Source organism: Lampetra planeri, chromosome 10 (genome assembly GCF_965212315.1).
Source record: "Lampetra planeri chromosome 10, kcLamPlan1.2.h2, whole genome shotgun sequence".
NCBI lineage: Eukaryota > Metazoa > Chordata > Hyperoartia > Petromyzontiformes > Petromyzontidae > Lampetra > Lampetra planeri.
Window position 1 is genome coordinate 10,178,871 of NC_136116.1, and position 19,081 is coordinate 10,197,951.

The 19,081-nt window shown below is 46.0% G+C and overlaps 1 protein-coding gene across 2 annotated transcripts; it reads right to left on the reverse strand.

The window, feature by feature from the left end:
* Positions 1 to 4,699: 4,699 nt before the first annotated feature.
* Positions 4,700 to 18,031, reverse strand: LOC144721004 (ras-related protein Ral-A-like). Of its 2 annotated transcripts, none has more exons than XM_078598268.1 (5): positions 17,846 to 18,031; positions 13,142 to 13,267; positions 9,613 to 9,821; positions 7,918 to 8,092; positions 4,700 to 6,578 (listed from the first exon to the last, which is right to left on the reverse strand). In XM_078598268.1, exons 2-5 carry the CDS (start codon positions 13,253 to 13,255, stop codon positions 6,450 to 6,452), a joined length of 627 nt encoding a protein of 208 aa, XP_078454394.1. In that variant the 5' UTR covers positions 13,256 to 13,267; positions 17,846 to 18,031; the 3' UTR covers positions 4,700 to 6,449. The 2 variants fall into 2 exon arrangements, with proteins under 2 accessions (XP_078454394.1, XP_078454395.1); XM_078598269.1 differs by having other exon boundaries at positions 17,896 to 18,024.
* Between the last annotated feature and the right edge of the window lie 1,050 nt (positions 18,032 to 19,081).

Sequence of the window (19,081 nt, forward strand, 5' to 3'; positions counted from 1 at the left end):
AATAAATATTCTCACGCAGCGGAAACACGTGGCTGGTTTGGACACCACGTCGCTCTCACGCACGCACGCACGCCCCCCTGCGCCCACAGATACCAGAGTGAAGTGAGTGGGGGGGGGTGTTAGCTCATGGTCTAAAAATAAATATGTATGGGCACTGCATGTTGAACTTCGTGCGTACCGTACGTAGCCACACGTGCTAATCGGAGGTTCGGGGGAAGGACAAAAAACTAAACACGTTGTGGCAAGCGCATCTTCCGTGGGGCATGTATTTCTAAGAGGGTTTAGACCAGGCAGGACTGGTGGGTAAAATGCTGCCCCCTACTTTTGTTGACCAGAGGTCTCTTGAAAGGCTGTCGAGAGAAGCGCTGTGACATCTACTTTCGCGGGCCCTTCTCAAACGTGACGGTGTTGCACTGATCTGAGAATGATACGCACGGATGGTGTAATCTCGTGACAATGCAATCGGGACACCACGGTGGCGAGATGTTAACTACCTCGCTTGATATGCAAGAAGGTCGTGGGTTCCATTCCGACCCTGACGCCTGCATGTTTGCAGTTTTCAAGATCTCCCCGTGGTCGCGTGGATTTTTTTCCGGGTCCTCCAGTTTTTCCTCCCTCCACATTGAGAAACGTGTTCAGAGTGTTTGGCTGCAATACATGTCCACATAAGCCACTTGGTTGAGCTATCATTTGTGGCCAGGTCGCTTCTGAAAAATAGCAATGTCGCTCAGTGGGCCTTACCTGGTAAAATAAATAAAAAAATGTTTATTTTAAATGGGGGTGGGCGGGTGTGACATACAAATTGAAAATTTGAAGTGCACCAAAGAGATATTCTAGATTTGAAGCTTTCGTGACTGCAAGGATTAATACGTTTAGGTTTTTTTCGGTAAAATCACGAAGGTAAAAAAATAATAAAAATAAAATAATAATAATAAATGAAAATAAATCAATTAAATCACGTTTCGGAGGCACCACAAGCTTCCTTCATCAGGTGTAAAAAGATTAGATATTTTGCTGTGCCTTTTTACACCTGATGAAGGAAGCTTGTGTTGTCTCCGAAATGTCGTGATTTCATTGATTTATTTTCATGTATTATTATTTTATTTGTATTATTTTTTAACTACGTGACTTTACCGAAAAAAATCTAAGAGTCAAAGAGATGTTTAACTTTTTGGATGCGTTTTCATTTCAGGTAATTATTTTGACCCGTGAGTCTTGAAACGGCAATGCCCTTTTTTTTTTATCCAGGAGCGCATCACGGAGTCTCAATATTTGTTGTCTTCAGGCGCGTCCTGCCTTGCGATGTTTGGCCATTGCCGTAAATGATGGTGAGTTAACGCTCCAAGGTCGTCGTGAACGGGCTCACCAACCCACTTTGCTCCACCGCCATCTGTGGACGTGCCAGCAGAGCACCTCGCAAATCGCCCATCGCCGTCTTGTTGGCGTTTCACAAATCTGTATGATTCACCATTACCTTAAGCACTGGATCGCAGGCGTATCTTCGTTGGCTGGGCTGATTTTGACGATGTTCTTGAGTTAACATCTACTGAGTCTACTAGGGGAGGAGGCGAGTCGGCGAATTGGAGTGTCCTGTCCATTGTAGGTTGTTGTTGTTGTTGTTGTTTCAATATGGGGGGGGGGGCAACTGTAGTTGAAACCACTGTAAGTTGGCTATTGCTTAAGCACTGATTGGGCTGATAGCCCTCTATTTTCCCTCTGCTGAAGTCTTGGCCGAGCCTGCATTTTGTTACAGGATTCGGCTGCGTAAATATTAGTCATGGGTTGCTTAACATTGACATAGACAGTAGGGGTTGGGGTAGCAAATGATTACAAGATGAAGTTATTTAAAAAAAATACCGGGGGGGGGACTCACACATAATCACAATGTGTACTTATTCAACCGAACGTGATACAATCGATGTACAGCATTAAAAAACCGAAATGGTAACTTCATACGAATTCCATAATTTATTTCGCAATGCGAAACAATCCAAACTACATGGGAATGGTGCCAAGTTGGTATAACCGAGATTGGTTTCGAATCCTGGCAGCTGTTTGTGATTGAACTGCGTTCTCAAGCGTGTATTGATGGCCTCAACCAAACAAATTTTTTAAAAAAAAAATCACATTCAATTCGGTTCTACATTTAATTTAGCGATGTTCCAGCTCTGGAAATTACAAATACCGGGTTGACTGTCTTGGAATGTACATTTTCCTCTCTGGCAGGAGAGATGAGAAAGTGCTGTCCTCTCTAAATCAGACTTCAAGGGTACTCAGAGGGAGTTCTTGTGATATCTGCTTCTGTGGACCGCTATCGAACAGAACGGGTTGCACTGCTTTGTGGGAGATCTGAACGGATATGACAGCCTCATTACGTAACTCCGATGCTTCGATTGGTATAAAATTGTACCAACCTCTTCTCACAAAAAACAATACAAATTCAAGATTGCAAGTCGTCAGCGACGCAGCCAGTTCCACGTTCATCAAAACAACTTTTATTAAATGAAATAGAGATTACGTTTCAAAAAAATACATTCTGTACATAGTGGTTAAATGATTGGTGGCAAATTTTTAAATAAAATAAAAAACCCCAATGTACAAGTCGCGAGCGGGTGGGTGCAAGAGAAAGCGATGCCAAGGCTTGGGTTGAGTTTCAAACGCAAGGGCAGACATTGACGGCGCAACTCTGAAGCGTGCAAGCTTCGCCTCGCAGAACGACGAGTCATTGATCTTGTGCAAATATTACAAGGCTACGACTGTCCCTGTAGTTCAGTGGCATGGGTTTTTATAAGGGGGGGGGGGGGGGGGCAAATATGGTAATCAAGTCACAGATGTCTTACCCGCGCGCTGTAGGGTGAGGTTCCGTGCGTGCTACAGCTTTACCTTTGTCTTTAGCAAAGAGCGAATGAGAACATCAGTGATCAGATACAAAATACACATGGAGGGCGACGTGCAGACTACCAGTTGTATCATTGCATTGGCTTCTGTCTGCTCGAGTTTTAGCAGAATCTCCTAACACTTTATAGTGTACATTTTGGTTTAGATTGTTATTTTATTATCCAAGCCTGGCTTGTCAACTTGCACAAGGCTTGACGTTGTGAAAAGCCCATAATGCATGGAATTGGCCCAACATCTCAAAACAGGAACCCTCCTGAAAAGGAGTCTTGAGACTCGGCGAAGCTTTCCTGCATTCGAGGCATTGTTGTAAGCGTATCATTAACTAAGCTGTCCTCTACCCGTGTGGATGGCAGCAGGAGTTTGTTCATTGCAAAAATCACCACTTTCCATTCTCTTGCCACTTACGCTACTCAAGTGCTCCGTAAACACACCACTTATACATTTGTGGTTTGTTAAAGCAAAAAAAAAACAGCAGACGAGCCCGGTGTTTATACCAGGTGAAGGTAGCGTAATAACAGATTCGAAACAATATTTTTTTGAAAGCCATAACAAAAAAATGCCACACATGCAAAGGAAAGTACATTTTTTTGTAACACTTAATTTAAATACGGTCCTGTACTTTTTTTGTATGCCGCTTTTGGAACAGCCTGATCTAAATTGCACACATTTTAGAAAGGTTGTACATGCCAGGTGTACCCAATTTAGAGGAGCGCATACGCAAACAAGAAAAATAACAGGGCCAATTGTACATCGCGTTGCGAAAGAAGTTCAACATTCATACATACGTCACACCCCAGCAGACAAACATTAACACTGCGGTGGGTACGGGAAGACAATCAACAAAGATTGTAAGTGGGCGTCCACCAGCACACGACGCATATCTCACACGGACCAAATCACACACGCCACGTGTGTTGTGCATAACCGATGTGTCTTTTGCACCCAATCTCCATGTGAATGGACAAAGGGAAGCGCAGAGAGGCAATGCCATGAGCAAGTTGTGACGTCGATGATGAGAAACAGCTTTGGGCTGACTCAATTCTGCTCCCCGTGTTGACCACAATGACACAACCGATGTGGGGCAATACCTCACACCAATCAATGCTAGGCAAATAACGATTCACCACCTCCACCTCCCAAGAAATACAATGAATTGTTACGATTTGGGGTCACAATTAAATTGTCTCTAATTTTTGCCACCTCATTTGTAGTTGTGTTCCCCCATGAGAACAAATGTTGAAAAAAATGGCAATGAATTAGCACGTGCATGATTGAATGCATATATCATGAGAATCAATGAATGGATGCATCCGTTATGCGTTTAGTAAGCGTGGAACGGAGAGTGTGGAATTTTACATCTGTGCAGATACAGGCAGACGGCGTTTGGCACAATCATTCTGAAACGTCTGGAAAGCGAACCCCAAGTGTAGAGTCGCATAGGGCGGTCACAAACGCATTGGAATTCAAGCACCACGTAAAGTACATCATACCGATGGGTAACAGCCATTGGGTTCCTCCAAGTTCTTGCTGCCACGTGTTCAATGTGTCCCCTAGGAGAGGAACAATTCCGCATCTTCGCAATTTGGGTTTTGCGGAAAGTTCATGGTCGTGAACAGTAGTGCATCGAGTAGGGACAATGCAAATCGAAAAAATATTTGTTTCACTCGATATATGCCATTTGTAACTTCAGCTTAATAATCAATAATTATGAATCGAAGCATCGTTCCACTCCTAGTGGCAGCACAAGAAGAAAACATTTAGTGGAACTGAACCACATGTGCTGTAATGTTACACCACAGCATTCCAGTCCAACTTCACGGTTTATAGTACAGGGCAAATACAGATAGTGTTAGTGAAATACGCACGCGGACAGAAAAACACAAGTTCCAAAATGCAAATTAAACTGAACGACTCCAAACTTATAGTAAAACTATAAAGGTAATGCTTAAGCCTGGATGAATTACTTAAGAATCAAATGCATTTACAATGTTACATTATTTCGCAGCATTACCTTCAATGTGTTTACATTTTTGTTTGTACAAAAACATACATAGCTTCAGCAATACAGAATAAAGGCAGCATTGTCCATGAATTCAGGACAGCAATGACCAACACGGGCAAAGCCAGTGTGTGTTGTGTGCGTCAAATGGAGTACATTTCACTCTGCGGTTCATCGCAATACATCTCAGAGTACACAATTCAGCATAAATCGGTAAGCAAAGCACGAGCGAGATAATGGAAACATTGCCACGACCCTCTGCCACGAAGGCATAAACACCACTCATTCAATAAAAAGACTACTTCAAAAAAGGAAGAAAAAATAGCTCACTGAAAACAAACCGCTAAAATCGTTATTTTACAGCCCATTCACCCAATGACATTTAGCACAATAGCGACCTTTCAACAGTTCAGCAAACAACAGCATCAACTCGCAAAGGCTTAAATGTAACGTGCAGCAAATGAACAGCAGAAACCACAGCAGGAGGAGATTGTTTCAAACGAGGGTCAGTGGTATTTATCAAGGCAGGGAGGGGACTTTAGCCCTGCCGTTATGCTGTCCTTGGCATTAAACTCAGCTCAGGAACAAAGACTGAAAGAGCCACCGTGCACTTCGCTTGGAGCTACATTAGTAATTGGTTCATTTGATCTGGATTCGATTGGCACAAAATAAACTGTTAGTTATGTTTTTTCCCCATCACCACGTTCACAAGAAACTAAGCATACACTTCAGCACAGGGGGAGGAAATGTCCTGAATGTGTTTTTTGGTTGTTTTAATTTTACTACAAAAGCGACATAAAATGGAAACGAGTTATAATCATTGTTAATAATGGTTGTTGTGAATTTTACAGTACTATTTCTTTTGAGTCAGGTAATGGGAGACAAATCTAAGAGATGTATTTGTAAGCTACGCAAATAGCCTTTATTGCATGATCAACCAATTAAACATGTGTTAAAAATCCATGCCATTCAAAACGCTTGACTGCAATGCTTTTTGTGCAGCCTCCACAGTGCCCAATGAATTGGCACTACTCAATTCTCTTCCGCAGATCAATCAGCAACTCCTATCCCCGGTTTCCACCAAGTGCACCTCACTCCACTAGCATACGTACGGGGCAGGTGAAAGCGCCAGGTAATTTCACAACAGAAATGAGCAAATTTCACAATCTGCACACTGCACTGCATAACAGCCAGGATAGCTCAGTTGGCTGAGCGATCCCGGCCACTTTGTAAAGTCACGAGTTCAAATCCGGGGTCGGGTTAAAAGCTCCGCCCATGTCACTCTGCTCTGGCGGGTAAAAATAATCACCGCTAGATGGCAAGCAAACAGTGGCCATCCTCACAGAGAAACTGGTCCCCATCAAAGGGAATGTGGAATATCCACGACAGTTTAAGGACCGCTGACAAAATCAAGCAGTGCTCAGTGGAGCACAGGGCCAGTGTGACTTGCAGCGGATCGGCCTGCACGGAGGAGCCTTCCATGTTAAACGTGATCATGCAAACAAGGCTAGTGGCGGCGGCGGCGGCGGCGGTGGTGGTGTGCGCCAAACTCTCACAGGAGTGTGCACCGCTCGCGAATCCTCTTGGCCAGGCTCTTGTTGTTCTTTTTCTTCTTCTTGCCGTTGTCCTTGCTGTCCTCCATCTTCCTCGTCCGGATCTCTCGCATCAGGTCAAAGAACACCTTCGCAGCGACAAGAGGCAGAGCAGAAGTTTAGTTTCATTCCGTTAACGCGCCATGCGTCACAAAGGAATATTTGCCACGTAAATATTCACTAGGAAAGGGTTGTGATTCAATGCAAGGAGAGATTGTTTTTGCCTTGTTTTTACTGACCTCTTCTGGACAGTTTAGTACACATTTAATTTGCAGAAATATTAAATTAGAATATAATTAGCTTAAATATTTATTAAATTATCCTGACATGTGCTTTTCCACTTGTATGATGAGCGTAAGAATCTATTTTAATCAATAAAATATATTTTTTATTGTCTTCACAAATGATTACATCAAATCGTTTTGATGAAGTTGTGTTATTTAATATATGTTATTAACTTAACAGTGAATGCTTGTCTTTTAATATTTACTTGTTTTATTTCTTATTCATTGATCCAAATCAGTTCTGTGATTTGTCTGCTGCCAGAGGCAATGTTAAATTAACCTTCATAATGAGATTCCTCTGACAAAATCGCCCACAATGCGCTCAAATCTCATTGGCTCTCGGAACCCAAGCAGGCCTGAGCCTGCTTATCGCTTTGGTGGACGACCACCATGCATAACAGGTGCAATAGGTCACAGAACTTCGCTGTGGGCAGCAGAGGATAGTGCAGCAAAATCCATCGCTCTACTGTACTTCTACACTCTCCCCCTTCACCAATTCTCACCAGCCGGCGTGCAGAGCGATGTATAGTCGAATAACCCCCCCCCCCGCCCCTCCATGACCACGGGTCGGCAACCAAAATAACAGGAAGTGCGATTTTTTTTTTCGGGAAAATATTTCCAGAGCAGCAATGCACGTGAATACGAGACGGTGGCCCCACTGGGCAATCATGTTGCGAAGTGGTCCTTAAAGAGCCGCATGCAGCTCCAGAGTCGCAGGTTGGCGACTCCAGTCCATGACCAAAAATCAAGCAAAGTGGATTGACGAAGGGGTAGTGTGTTAGTCGTGAGATACAGCATTGCTGCGTAGCAACTAATCTGAATCATCAGGACAGCGATACACAGGTAAAGCCAAATGAGCAATATACATCTTTTTAAAAAGCGAGCAGGCCACAAATGATAGCTTAAAGAAGTGGCTTATCACGTGGAAATGGAAAGCAGCCAAAAACCAGAGGACCCGGAGAAAACTCCATGCGACCACAGGGAGAACACGCAAACTCCGAATATCCAGGCGTCCGGGTCAGGATCGCACCCATGACCTCCTGTATACCAGGCGAGGTAGTTAACATCTTGTCACCATACGAAAGAAGGACAGGCGAGAACAGGTGAGAACGAGGTGTGTTGAGGGGGGATACTGGTGCAGCACCTTGTCGACGTTGGCACGTGTCTTGGCCGAGGTCTCCACGTAGCTCACGCCCCACTGGTCGGCGCGCGACCGCGCCTCCTCCACCGACACCTGGCGCCGCTCCTCAAGATCCGACTTGTTCCCCACGAGCAGGAACGGGATGCTCTCGTCTTCCTTCACGCGCAGGATCTGCTCGCTGCGCGCACAAGACGGCAAAACACCGTCGGTCACGCTTCCGACTTCCTCGCCTTTCGCGTTTGCGACGCATCCCGCGAGGGCGCACGCTCTGGCCGACTGCGCCTAGGAGGTCGGCGGCCAGACGGAGTAGATCGATCGTATGCAAAGCGCATCACGGGAAAATATCAATGCAGGCGGTCTCCGGCTTGCGACGTTCCCATTTACGACAATGCACATTCGCGACGTTCTTATAACGCCACCGCGGATCGATGCAGAAATTTGATTTACGACGCGTCTTCCGACACGACCTCCGAACGCATTTGAAAAGTCGGTCTGGTTACCGATGTGAGTTGGAGTGCGGCTTTTTTGATTCTCAAGTGGTTTTGTGTATTTGTACCCATTAAACCCTGTTAAAGATGGCCGATAGGAAAGATACATCGGCAAGTGATGTTTCTACCGTTTCTACAGTCTACGGGAAAATTAGGTTCGCTGTATGACGGTCCGATTTACGACGGGGTTTCCAGGAGTGTATTGTGACGTCGTAAGAGCGGGAACTGCCCGTCTTCCACACGTTTGTCCCACTCACGTGGGTCCCGCTGTCCTGCCAACCTTCTCCACGCTGCCCTGTCCTGCACCATCTCTCTTTCCGCTCCTCGGGCCACTATGGTCCGATCGCACCACATCGCTCCCTCCCCACCTCTTCTTTTGCCTTCCTCTTGATCTCTTTCCTTCCACTTTCATCACTTGCACCTTCTGCCCCACATAATTTTCCTGCTCTCTCTCCACATGACCGAACCACACCAAAGCGGGGACTGCCTGTACATATAACAAATCAAGTCATCAGCCATGCTCTGTCCACTCCTGGTTGAAGGCCTCAGAATCAGAATGTTTATTTAAGCTGGAGAAATCCGATAAGCTATACAGCTCTTTTTCAGAGATGGGACCCCCCCAACCCCCATGGTCCAGCGATGTAACAATTCACCAAGTACCTGCACACGAGCTTATTATAGCCCTCGAACTAGTGAGCATCCTCTTAGAATTCGTTCCCTCCTTTGGTTGCCACGAGGTCATTATTCTTGACCACCGGCATTCATCCCTGCTCATGGCATGTTCTGCACAACCCAGTTACTTTTCTTAACAGATTCAAGTTCTCTCAAGTCCTCTATTATGCTACCTCGAATGGGTTGCCTCTACCACCTCTGCTCCTTCCATTTGATGGGACTCCATTCTTTTACGCAATCAAACCAAAGACATCCGTGCTTTTTTGCATCGTTTGCACTCACGTCTCCTGCTGGCTAATTCTCTCATTCCTCATGGTCTCATGCTGATTCTCCCAAACATCCTTCTCAACCAGTTCATCTCTGCTACCAGAAATCATCTATACAGAAGCCTACCTTCTCTCTGGACAATGAGTTATGTGGGTTATAAAGTTTATCCAGGACACTCAATTCATTCAAATCATACGGAGGGGGTGTAAAGGTAGAAAGATAAAACCCTCCAACACCCCCACGCCACCCTTCTCCCCCAAGCAACGCTCACCGGAGCTCGGAGGTTGCGGCGAACGACTCGTGCTCGCAGATGGAGAAGACACAGAGGAAGCCCTCGCCGCTGCGGAAGTAGTTGTCTCGGATGGCGGCGTAGTCCTCCTGCCCGGCCGTGTCCAGGATGTCGATCTGCACCTCCTCGCCGTCCAGCACCACCTTCTTGCGGTAGCTGTCGGCCTTGGTGGGCTCGTAGTCCTCCACAAACTGTTATGCAACGGGCTCATCAGTGCAGTGTTCTTCACACATTTTCAGATGGGGGGCACTTTCACCGATAAGACATCATCAGTGTGAGGGCCGTCACACCGCCTGCAGGGGGTGTTTTCACATGTTGTGTATTTTCGGGGGCCACACGTCACGGGCCACAATAAAGGCCACCAGGGGCCGCCGGTGGCCCGCGGGCCTTGCGATGAAGAACACTGCATGAGTGTCACATAGTTATGCACGCGATGGATCGATGAGTCAATCGTCGCTCACATCACCGATCGTTGTCCAGCACGCGTTTTTGCAAGAGGTATAAATGGAATCCACTGGGCAATCCCCAGGTGCCATCGAATGTCTTTCCAAACTCGACATGCAGTTATAAACGCGTCCGTTGCCTTTCAGATGCCGTATAAAATAAGAACGAGAGCACCGATAATGATCAATAGTTACGCTCGTGATGCAAGCATCGAATCGTGAGCATGTGTATGCAAGCACTGATCAATTTAGTTTGTGCTAATTTCGTGGGAAATGTTTTACTTGAGGCAAATGGTCAAAACAAGTGAGATGGGACAAGACATCATGATATGAGGGTATGTCCTGGAAAAACTGATACCCACAATATAGAATTGTCCTGAAAGCAGGTTTTTGTTTACAGAAGGCAGATTGTGGATGAAAATACATTATTAGGTTCATTGTGTGGCCATCTGTGAGGAGATGATAAAATAAAAACAGAGAGTATATTATCAAGTATCCTGTAAAGCTAGCAAGGCTTATCTTAAAACAATGAATTAACCTTATGGCGGACCCCGTGGTCCCATAAGCCCCCGGCTCTCACATAAACTGCGTTGCGATGTCATTTTATGTCTGTTGAAGGCGATCAATACGGCAAACTATTCCTCTCGACGAGCTCGACACGTTGCGCTCATCAAAGTTTAAAAGTTTTGTTTCTTCAGCGCATTCGTCCTCGCTGCGCTTGGACGACATGACAACAGAATGATCCGCGCCAGGTGGGTCGCGGCGTTTAAATACGCGGTGGGATGGAGTTGCCAAAATGTTATTAATTAATTACGATTTCGACTTCCGTTTATTCGGGACCCCGGGGTCCCACCATAGGGTTCAAATGTGGGTTATACACATTTTCCAGGAGAGCCCTCGAATGAGACAGTAACAAGTGATTTACAGACAAGGCGGAACAAATGAAAAACGATAAAAAACAACAAGACAAACGTGAAAATGACAGAGCACAAACGAGATAACGCAAAACACATTCCTGCGGAGGGAGCTGGTAGGAACACGTTGGGTTGCTCGGTCAATGGCCAATGTCAACGGCGGCGTGGTGTATTCCGCAAATATGCCCAACTGTGAGGGCGGGCACAAACCGGCATGAGTAGGTTAAACGTTGAGTTTTATAAGGGCACCACGGGGTGACCAGCCCCTCCCCACCCAGCCCCTCCCCACCCAGCCCCTCCCCACCCTCCCCACCGTTCCCCTCACCACCCTCCCCTCTCCACCCAGCCACACCCTCCCCACCCAGCCCTTCCCCACCCAGCCCCTCCCCACCTCCCCACCCAGCCCCACCCTCCCCACCCAGCCCCTCCCCACCCTCCCCACCCAGCCCCTCCCTCCCCACCCAACTCCTCCCTGCACGATGGACACAATAATCCCCTTTGGGCTGGTGTAACCAGGAGGTTCCTACCAGTATAAGGCAGCACAAACAGTACAAGGGTTCAAGCAAGATGATTCAAATGAACCAGGCATGACAGTTGCACTCCTGTACAAGTTAGCAACTGTGTGAAGCACAACATAAATATAGACATGATCGTGATCATGATTACGATAAGAACAAACATCAACGTGGGGTACGATTTGGACTGACAGTATAAATAGCACAGACGTGATAAATGAAGAGCATAAACATGCCAATACCAATTGATTCTAGAACCACAATCCCAAAATATTATCCCAAATTATGACTACTGAATTACATGAGGGACCCAATCGTTACATGCCTAGTCACTAGCTTAACACGTAACTGTTTTGCAACAGGGTTTATGAAGCATGTATCCTTTTGCACAAGAACAGCCCCCAAGGCCCTGTTTGCCTATGGGCAGTTCCATGATTTCGTAACCTACATTTCAGACACTTTGAAGATGTGGGTAATCACTAGTATAATCACAAGGGGAGTTTTGCTTGTACACAGTATGTCAACCAATTAGGGCTGTAATGCAGATAAAAACATATATACTACTTCTTTCTTGATAAGGGAGAAATACTCTAAAATACCAGACGTCAGATGTACTGATAAGAACTCACGTTTTCACCAATTTTGCAACGGTGATGGTGCATTCAGTATTCAGTTTCATGTACGTGCCATTACCTAAACATATAGATAACTATAATTAAAATGACACCACAGTGTTAAACATTATGATGTCTTTGAAATTTTGACTGAGACACCGCGTATGATGTGGAGCCGCCCAATATGAAGCCACACTTAAACCTAAATATTTCTCGCGAAATTTTATCGTGGGCGTGCTTTCAAAAATACACACACACACACACCCTGTCTCATTGGGCTCTCACCTGATTATATTTTGACCAAACTGACTCACTCACGGGTACCCGGACAAACTCAGCACACAAAGCACACGCTGCGTTGTGTTATATTGTACTTGCAAGGAGAACCATCCATTAATAAGGAAGCCCAGGCAAAGCGAAACAATCCTGACTCATTAAAATTGCAACGGCTCTGTTGTGCATAGGTTGCCTGGTGGAAACGGAGCAAAAACCTGCACAGGAGGCACTTCTCTATGAGCAAGTACATACTTCAACATGATAGTTTTATGGTAATAGCTTTAGCAATTATTCAAGTTTAACTGCTTTAGACAGCAAGAGAATGTATATGAGAGCCAGACAATATCTATTCTAGGAAGATCTGCCGAACGAACGTTCAAATCTTTGTTTAGGTAGTGCGAGCAGAATGTCGTATTCCTGCACCGAAACTCATGAAAACGCTAACGTATCGTTCCTAAGGAAATCCTTATTGAGTCTCAAGACTCAGCCTCAGGTGGGTCCTGCACAGGGAAGTAAACATTTGTTTGGCTTTATATCAGAGGAGATCAGAGTACCCCAAAGGAAACCCATGTACATACAAGGATCTCAGGACAAATGGATTCAAGGTTACCGTTCAATCTTCAGCGGAACTGTTAACCACTGCCTCGCGAATGGTGTGTACACACGTGGCTGCAGGTGGCGTAGAAACTATAAGATCTGTGGTGCGTGCGTGCATGCATGCGAGAAAGTGAGCGAACAGGGGGCCTCACCTCGTCGTACATAAACTGCAGGGTGAGCGCCGACTTGCCCACTCCGCCGCTGCCCACCATGATGACCTTGTGGAGCGCCAGCGAGTTCTGGCCCTTGCCCTTGTTTCCCGACATGGCTGTGGTCCTCTGAAGCGAAAGGCAATGGCGTTAGTGTTCCAGTGCGTGCTCCTATGGTAACATCAATTGTGGAACCGCTGGGTCATTGGTGTACATTACCCGGCGTGCGCTTCATTTCGTCAGATTTCGAAAGCTAAATCATGATTGCGCCTTGATAGTGCTAGGATAATAATTGACATTTATAAGACACATTTCATCCAGGGTGACCACCATGCACAAACAGGTTGTTGTAAGGCTGCAGACCTTTGTCATTCCACTGTTGGTTGACAGCCTTTCTACACTATGCAGTTCATGGGGGTTATTTGACCATACTTCACAAAGCTGGTCAGTGAGGGCTGAAGGCATAGAACAGATGTGGGAGCATAGATATATATTGCAACAATGGAGTTTTTTACACTTCCCTATGCTGCTTGCCACAAAGTTTCAGCCTATAACACCTATTATACATGGTGCGTATCCATCCAAGCACTATCCAGGGTCAACCCCTGCTTAACTTCTGATATCCGTCGATCATAGGCTATATGTATACATGCACATAAAAGCACTTAATGTACCGTATAATATACACCAAGCTCAACTGAGAAATATAAAAATGCGACCACTGCCATTTCACTGCTCCAAAGAATTTGAATGTTTCTATTTTTTGGTAACCAACGCGTGCCCTGACAACGTCTACAAGGAAGCGTATTTACCGCCCTCAAGCATGCTAGTCAAGACGGATGAGTCCAGCCCACACGACCGCAAAAAGGGCGACCGAGGAGGCCCTGCCCTGCCAATTAATGTGACACATTTTTCACATTTGGCAAAGCATGGCTCATTTGCTCGGAATTTCCTCCTCAGCTGCGTGTTCATTATTTTTAGTTTTTTTTGTAAAACAAGCCAATGCCAACAAAAGGCATTTCCTTCTGCAGCGAGTCTTCTGTTTGTACCTTGCAGTTTAATGTTTTATTATTAATGCGGTGTTTTTATGAATGCCCTCTTTGTGCGGCGCTTTAGCTTGGCCAGGCAGGGCCTTGAGCGGCTCGTTTAAATTCGCAACGACTGGGCCTTGAAGGGGGCTTTGCTGGAACACTGCCACGCATGTCAATGCAGGCCCTTCATGCAAAAACATTTAAAAAAGGGCACTTGCTCTTAAAGCGCTGCTTAGCCTTTGGACTTTAACACAGCGGGCACAGACAGAGCGGTGACATGAACATGCATTGTTCATGCTCACGGATGTGATGCTTTACAGCAGTATTTGCCAGAGGAAAATTTGATTCGTAATATGTACTTAAATATACATAAGGCAATATATAAGGTAATTTAAATCGCCTCTATGTAGGGAATGAATGAGGGCTGGAATATAGTAAACTCACCCACTCGCGTTCTCGAAATTCAACATTATCTGCTCAGTGATAGGATGTGTACAGTAAGTCCAAAATAGGTTCAAATTCCAAATACTGGACATGCAGAGATACTGGTATTGCTGTAGGACATCAAGCATCTTCCTGTGTGCATTAACACAAACATCAGGGGGCTCTTCATATGTTTAATTTACATACTGAAAAAAATCAGACAGATGGGTGTCGTAGTCACAAGTGCACTGTACTGTGAAACTCCTGGCCATCAGTGGTGAGTGATATCTTAAGTGGTCCTGGAACCTCCCCTTCACCACCACCACTTCACCAACCCAAACCGATTCGTTTGATGACGATCACGGACTGACATGGCATGAGGAAGCCCTCATCCGGCAGCGGACTGACAAAGGGCAAGACATTATGATATAATACTATAACGCTCTCGTAATAATAATTACACCAGCAGAGGGAGGGTGTGGTGAAGTTGTGGCTTCAGAATAACCCCCGTGGCTCTGGGTTTCAATCTGACCACAGACATCTGAGATATTATCACACAAGCCCACAAACTAATAAATTGTCTGGACGAAAAAGATTACGGGAGAGAAGATTGTTTTCATTTCAGTTTTCAATATATTGTTATATTAGGTCGCCGCTCAAACATAATGTAAACAAATAGATTTCCTTGTTTTTCACTTGCAGAATACTGTCAGTTACTAGACATTCATCAAGGTAAAAAAAACTACTATACATCTGGCGAATACTGCTAACTGTCGTAGTAGCATTAGTCACTGTGGATAATATAAGTAATAAAAATAGAAAAACTGACAAAATATCTCCATAAATCTGTCCCTCCGCAAAACAAACTTTAACATTTCCTGCCAACCACAATGCCTTCTAGACATGTGTGTATATATATAAAATTCAGCAGCATTGCTTCCACACAAATTATGCATTTACTGTACAGGTTTCGTCGTTGACAGGAAGCGTAAAAAAATACTTATTTATGCGAAGGGACAGACAGGAATAAGATATTTTGTCTGCTTAATTCGTTACTGTAGTAGCAGATGAAGGCATCCCCAAGCAGTGCAAAATCACTGCGGTTAGTTGACCACACTTCACGCTGTTCCGTGCAAGTTGTAGGCGAGTAGCCAAGACTGTGGGGGGCACATAAGTACAATACAAAATACCCTCCGATGCAGATTACGTAGCTACGCAGCAGCCTGTGACAATATCTTAAGGTGCAAGACGATGGCCCTCCCAAAGTGCTATCCAGGCTCTACCCTCCTCATTAACTTCTGATGTCTGATGAGATGGGACACATTCCGGCTGATTTGGTCATAGGCGACGCGGTATACACCGTATTCTTGGTTCTTTCGGTAAAGTCACGTAGAGGGGAAATAATAAAATAATAAAATTCAACGTAATAAAATTTAATTCTCACGACGTTTCGGCCACAACGCAAGAAGCAGCTCTGTTTCTTCACCTGAGGACGGCTGCTTGCGTTGTGGCCGAAATGTCGTGAGAATTTTATTGTTTTATTTTTATTATTTTATTATTTCCCTTCTACATGACTTTACCGAAAGAACCAAGAATATGAATCCCTGCAGTCACGCAATCTTTACATCTAAAGGTATACACCGTGTTACACATACTTCTGCCATGAAGAATTCTCGGGATGTTATAGAATTCAGACGCTGCATTACTCACATTTGAAATTGTGAGAATATGCCAGGGCACACTGTGTGCCTGTTTCGGTGTAACAACAACAATCCAAGGTGATTCTCAGCTCAAAGCATGCTTGAGGCGCTCACGTGTCAAGAGTCCTGAGTCAGTGGTGTACATTCCACGTTTCTATGGTAAGAGAGACGTATTCCACACGGGCAATCACCGTTGATTTACCACCGGGTGTTAAAGCACAGCTGAGTGCGTTTCGTATAGCATATGCTGCTTACACCACGACAGGGTGGTTAAATACCCGGCTCGTGTTTAACGCAAATCAGGGAGGCATCACGGCCAATGCATTTTTCTCAAGCGCAGGGCCACATGATTAACACACACACACAGTACTGTCGTGTATAATACAGTACAGGTTTGTGCACAGATAGGTGATCTACCATAGAGTCTGCGAGTCTAGGTGGTGGACAGCAGAGGGCAGTACAGGAACATCAGCTGTTGTACTGTATTCATACGCTCCCACGTATCTGTTCGCCGTCTTCACCAACCCACAATGACCGTCATGGTTTCAGTTTTCAGTTTCATGTATTAGGTATAGCCCTGTGAGCCATTCGGCTCTTGAATGGTGAAGTATGGTTAAATAACTCCCACGACCCACAACGGCATGAGGCTCTCATCCAGCAGCAGTTGACAAACGAAACGTACATGCTTAGTAGCAATACATTCATAGTACAAACACAGTCTTTGCCTGTACACACAGTGCGGCAACAATGTTATCATCGCATAGCAAGTAACACGTGGCTTGTCATTGTAGACATTGTAGGGCAGCCCCGTTATTAATCCACTGTTCAAGGCCCCCCCCAACACCGGGGTTGTGTCAAGACCGCGTTCACCAACACAATGATGTTATTCTATGGTTCTGTCGGTAAAGTCACGTCTAAAGAGAACATAATAAATTAAAAAATGCTATTATTTAATTTATTATGTTCTACTCTGAGGTTTTTTCAGTAAAGTCACGTAGGTAATTTTTATTATTTTATTTCTATTATTTCTATAATTTTTATTATTTTTTACCTACGTGACTTTACCGAAAAAACCTAAGAGTAGAAAATAATTAATTAAGTAATAGCATAATAGCATTTTTTTATGTTATTTTCTCTTTATATGAATCCTTGCAGTCACGAAAGCTTCAAATCTAGAATTATTATTTTCTCTCTCTACGTGACTTTACCGAAAGAACCAAAGAGTAATTCCTGCAGTCACGAAAGCTCCAAATTAACAATGGTGTGTATATATAGCACAGCAACGTATTGTTCTGCCCTCCCTCCCCCCGCCGTCCTCCGCCCGGCCACAGCACCGTGGAATTGCCACCACCGGCTTCAGCGGCCGAGCGAGAACCCCGACGGCGACACCGCGATGACACCAGCCGCCTGTTAACAACGCCACGGCAGATCGCCTCCGTGCTTGAGGCAAAGCCGTGATGTGTTAAGAGGCCTCCACCACAACCACCACCCTGTGTGTGTGTGAGGTGTGTGTGAGTGAGCTCAGAGCGAGAGGGTAAAGAGAAACGTTTTACTCGATTTCCTTCTCTTCTCTTGCTCCCCACCCACCCCCTTCGCTCGTCACCTCGGCCGCGTCTCCCGGACGAGGCTCGCTCCTTCGATCTCTTATTCTCCTCCGATTCTCAACGCGATTTTTGAGCTCCCACCGCTCCCTCCGATGCGTCCGCTCCGTGCGCGACCGACAAGGAGCGGCGGGGGGGGGCAGCTGCTGTGCTGGGGGGGCGTGGGGACCGGGAGGCGGGATGCGCTTCGCCGATAGAAACCGCCCCTAGGGCACAAATGGCCCGTTTCGTTGCAAGGAGTGGGGAGGTGTCAAGCGATAAGAATGCGCCCTGAGGGCGTCTTGTGCGTGATAAACTTAGCCGGGGCTGAACCGGAATCGGGGTGGGAGGGGGAGAGGAGGGTGACCCGCCCCCAGAGGGGGAGGAGCCTCGTCCTACCCGTGACGTCACAAAAGCGCGACCGCGTGGATTGACGGTGGCCATCTTAGGCAGGGACGGCCTGGACCCGCCAATGCGGTGCCCCCCCCCAACGCGCCCCCCCCCCCCAAAGCGGTGCCCCCCAAAGCGGTGCCCCCCAACGCGGTGGCCCCTGCACGGTGGGGGTGGTCGCGTGTGGCCTTAAGATTCAGAATCTTTATTTAGAGCGGAGGAATCCGATGAGCTATGAAGCTCTTTGCCCCCCCCCCCCACCACAGATGTGCAGTGGTAAAGGGGGACAGCGTCAGAGCCTTGACAAAGAAACCCTCGGGGTCATTGTCCATCTGTCCGCCGCTGTGGTTCGCGGAATGCCTTCTGCACAATTCGGGCACACCGCCTGATGATGCTGCTGCTGCTTCTTGTTGTTACCACCGCCGTGGGTTTTACTCCGCAGCGCACCGGTGTGCTGAGTGAGTAACTAACTAACTCGGCACGTTCTGTTTACGTGACAAACCTCACTGATTGGCTGTGTCGGGTGGTGGTGAGTTAACGACACAAATTTACGAGATGTAACCCCCCCCCCCCAAAAAAAAATATATAGTTCTGTTATAATGCTTTTCTCTCGTTTAACCAGCGTGTTGGCACGAAGCCAAGATAAGTTGTTCCTCGCAGTGTGGATGTGGGGGGGGGTCTGTGCTTAGTTTAAAACGTCTTTTATTTCACCCCCCACCCCCAACCTGCACTAAGTAGCATTCTGTAACGCACTCAGCCACCCGTCATTTACACAGAGTCCTGTGATGCTCGCCTGAACAAAAACACAAATAGAGAAAC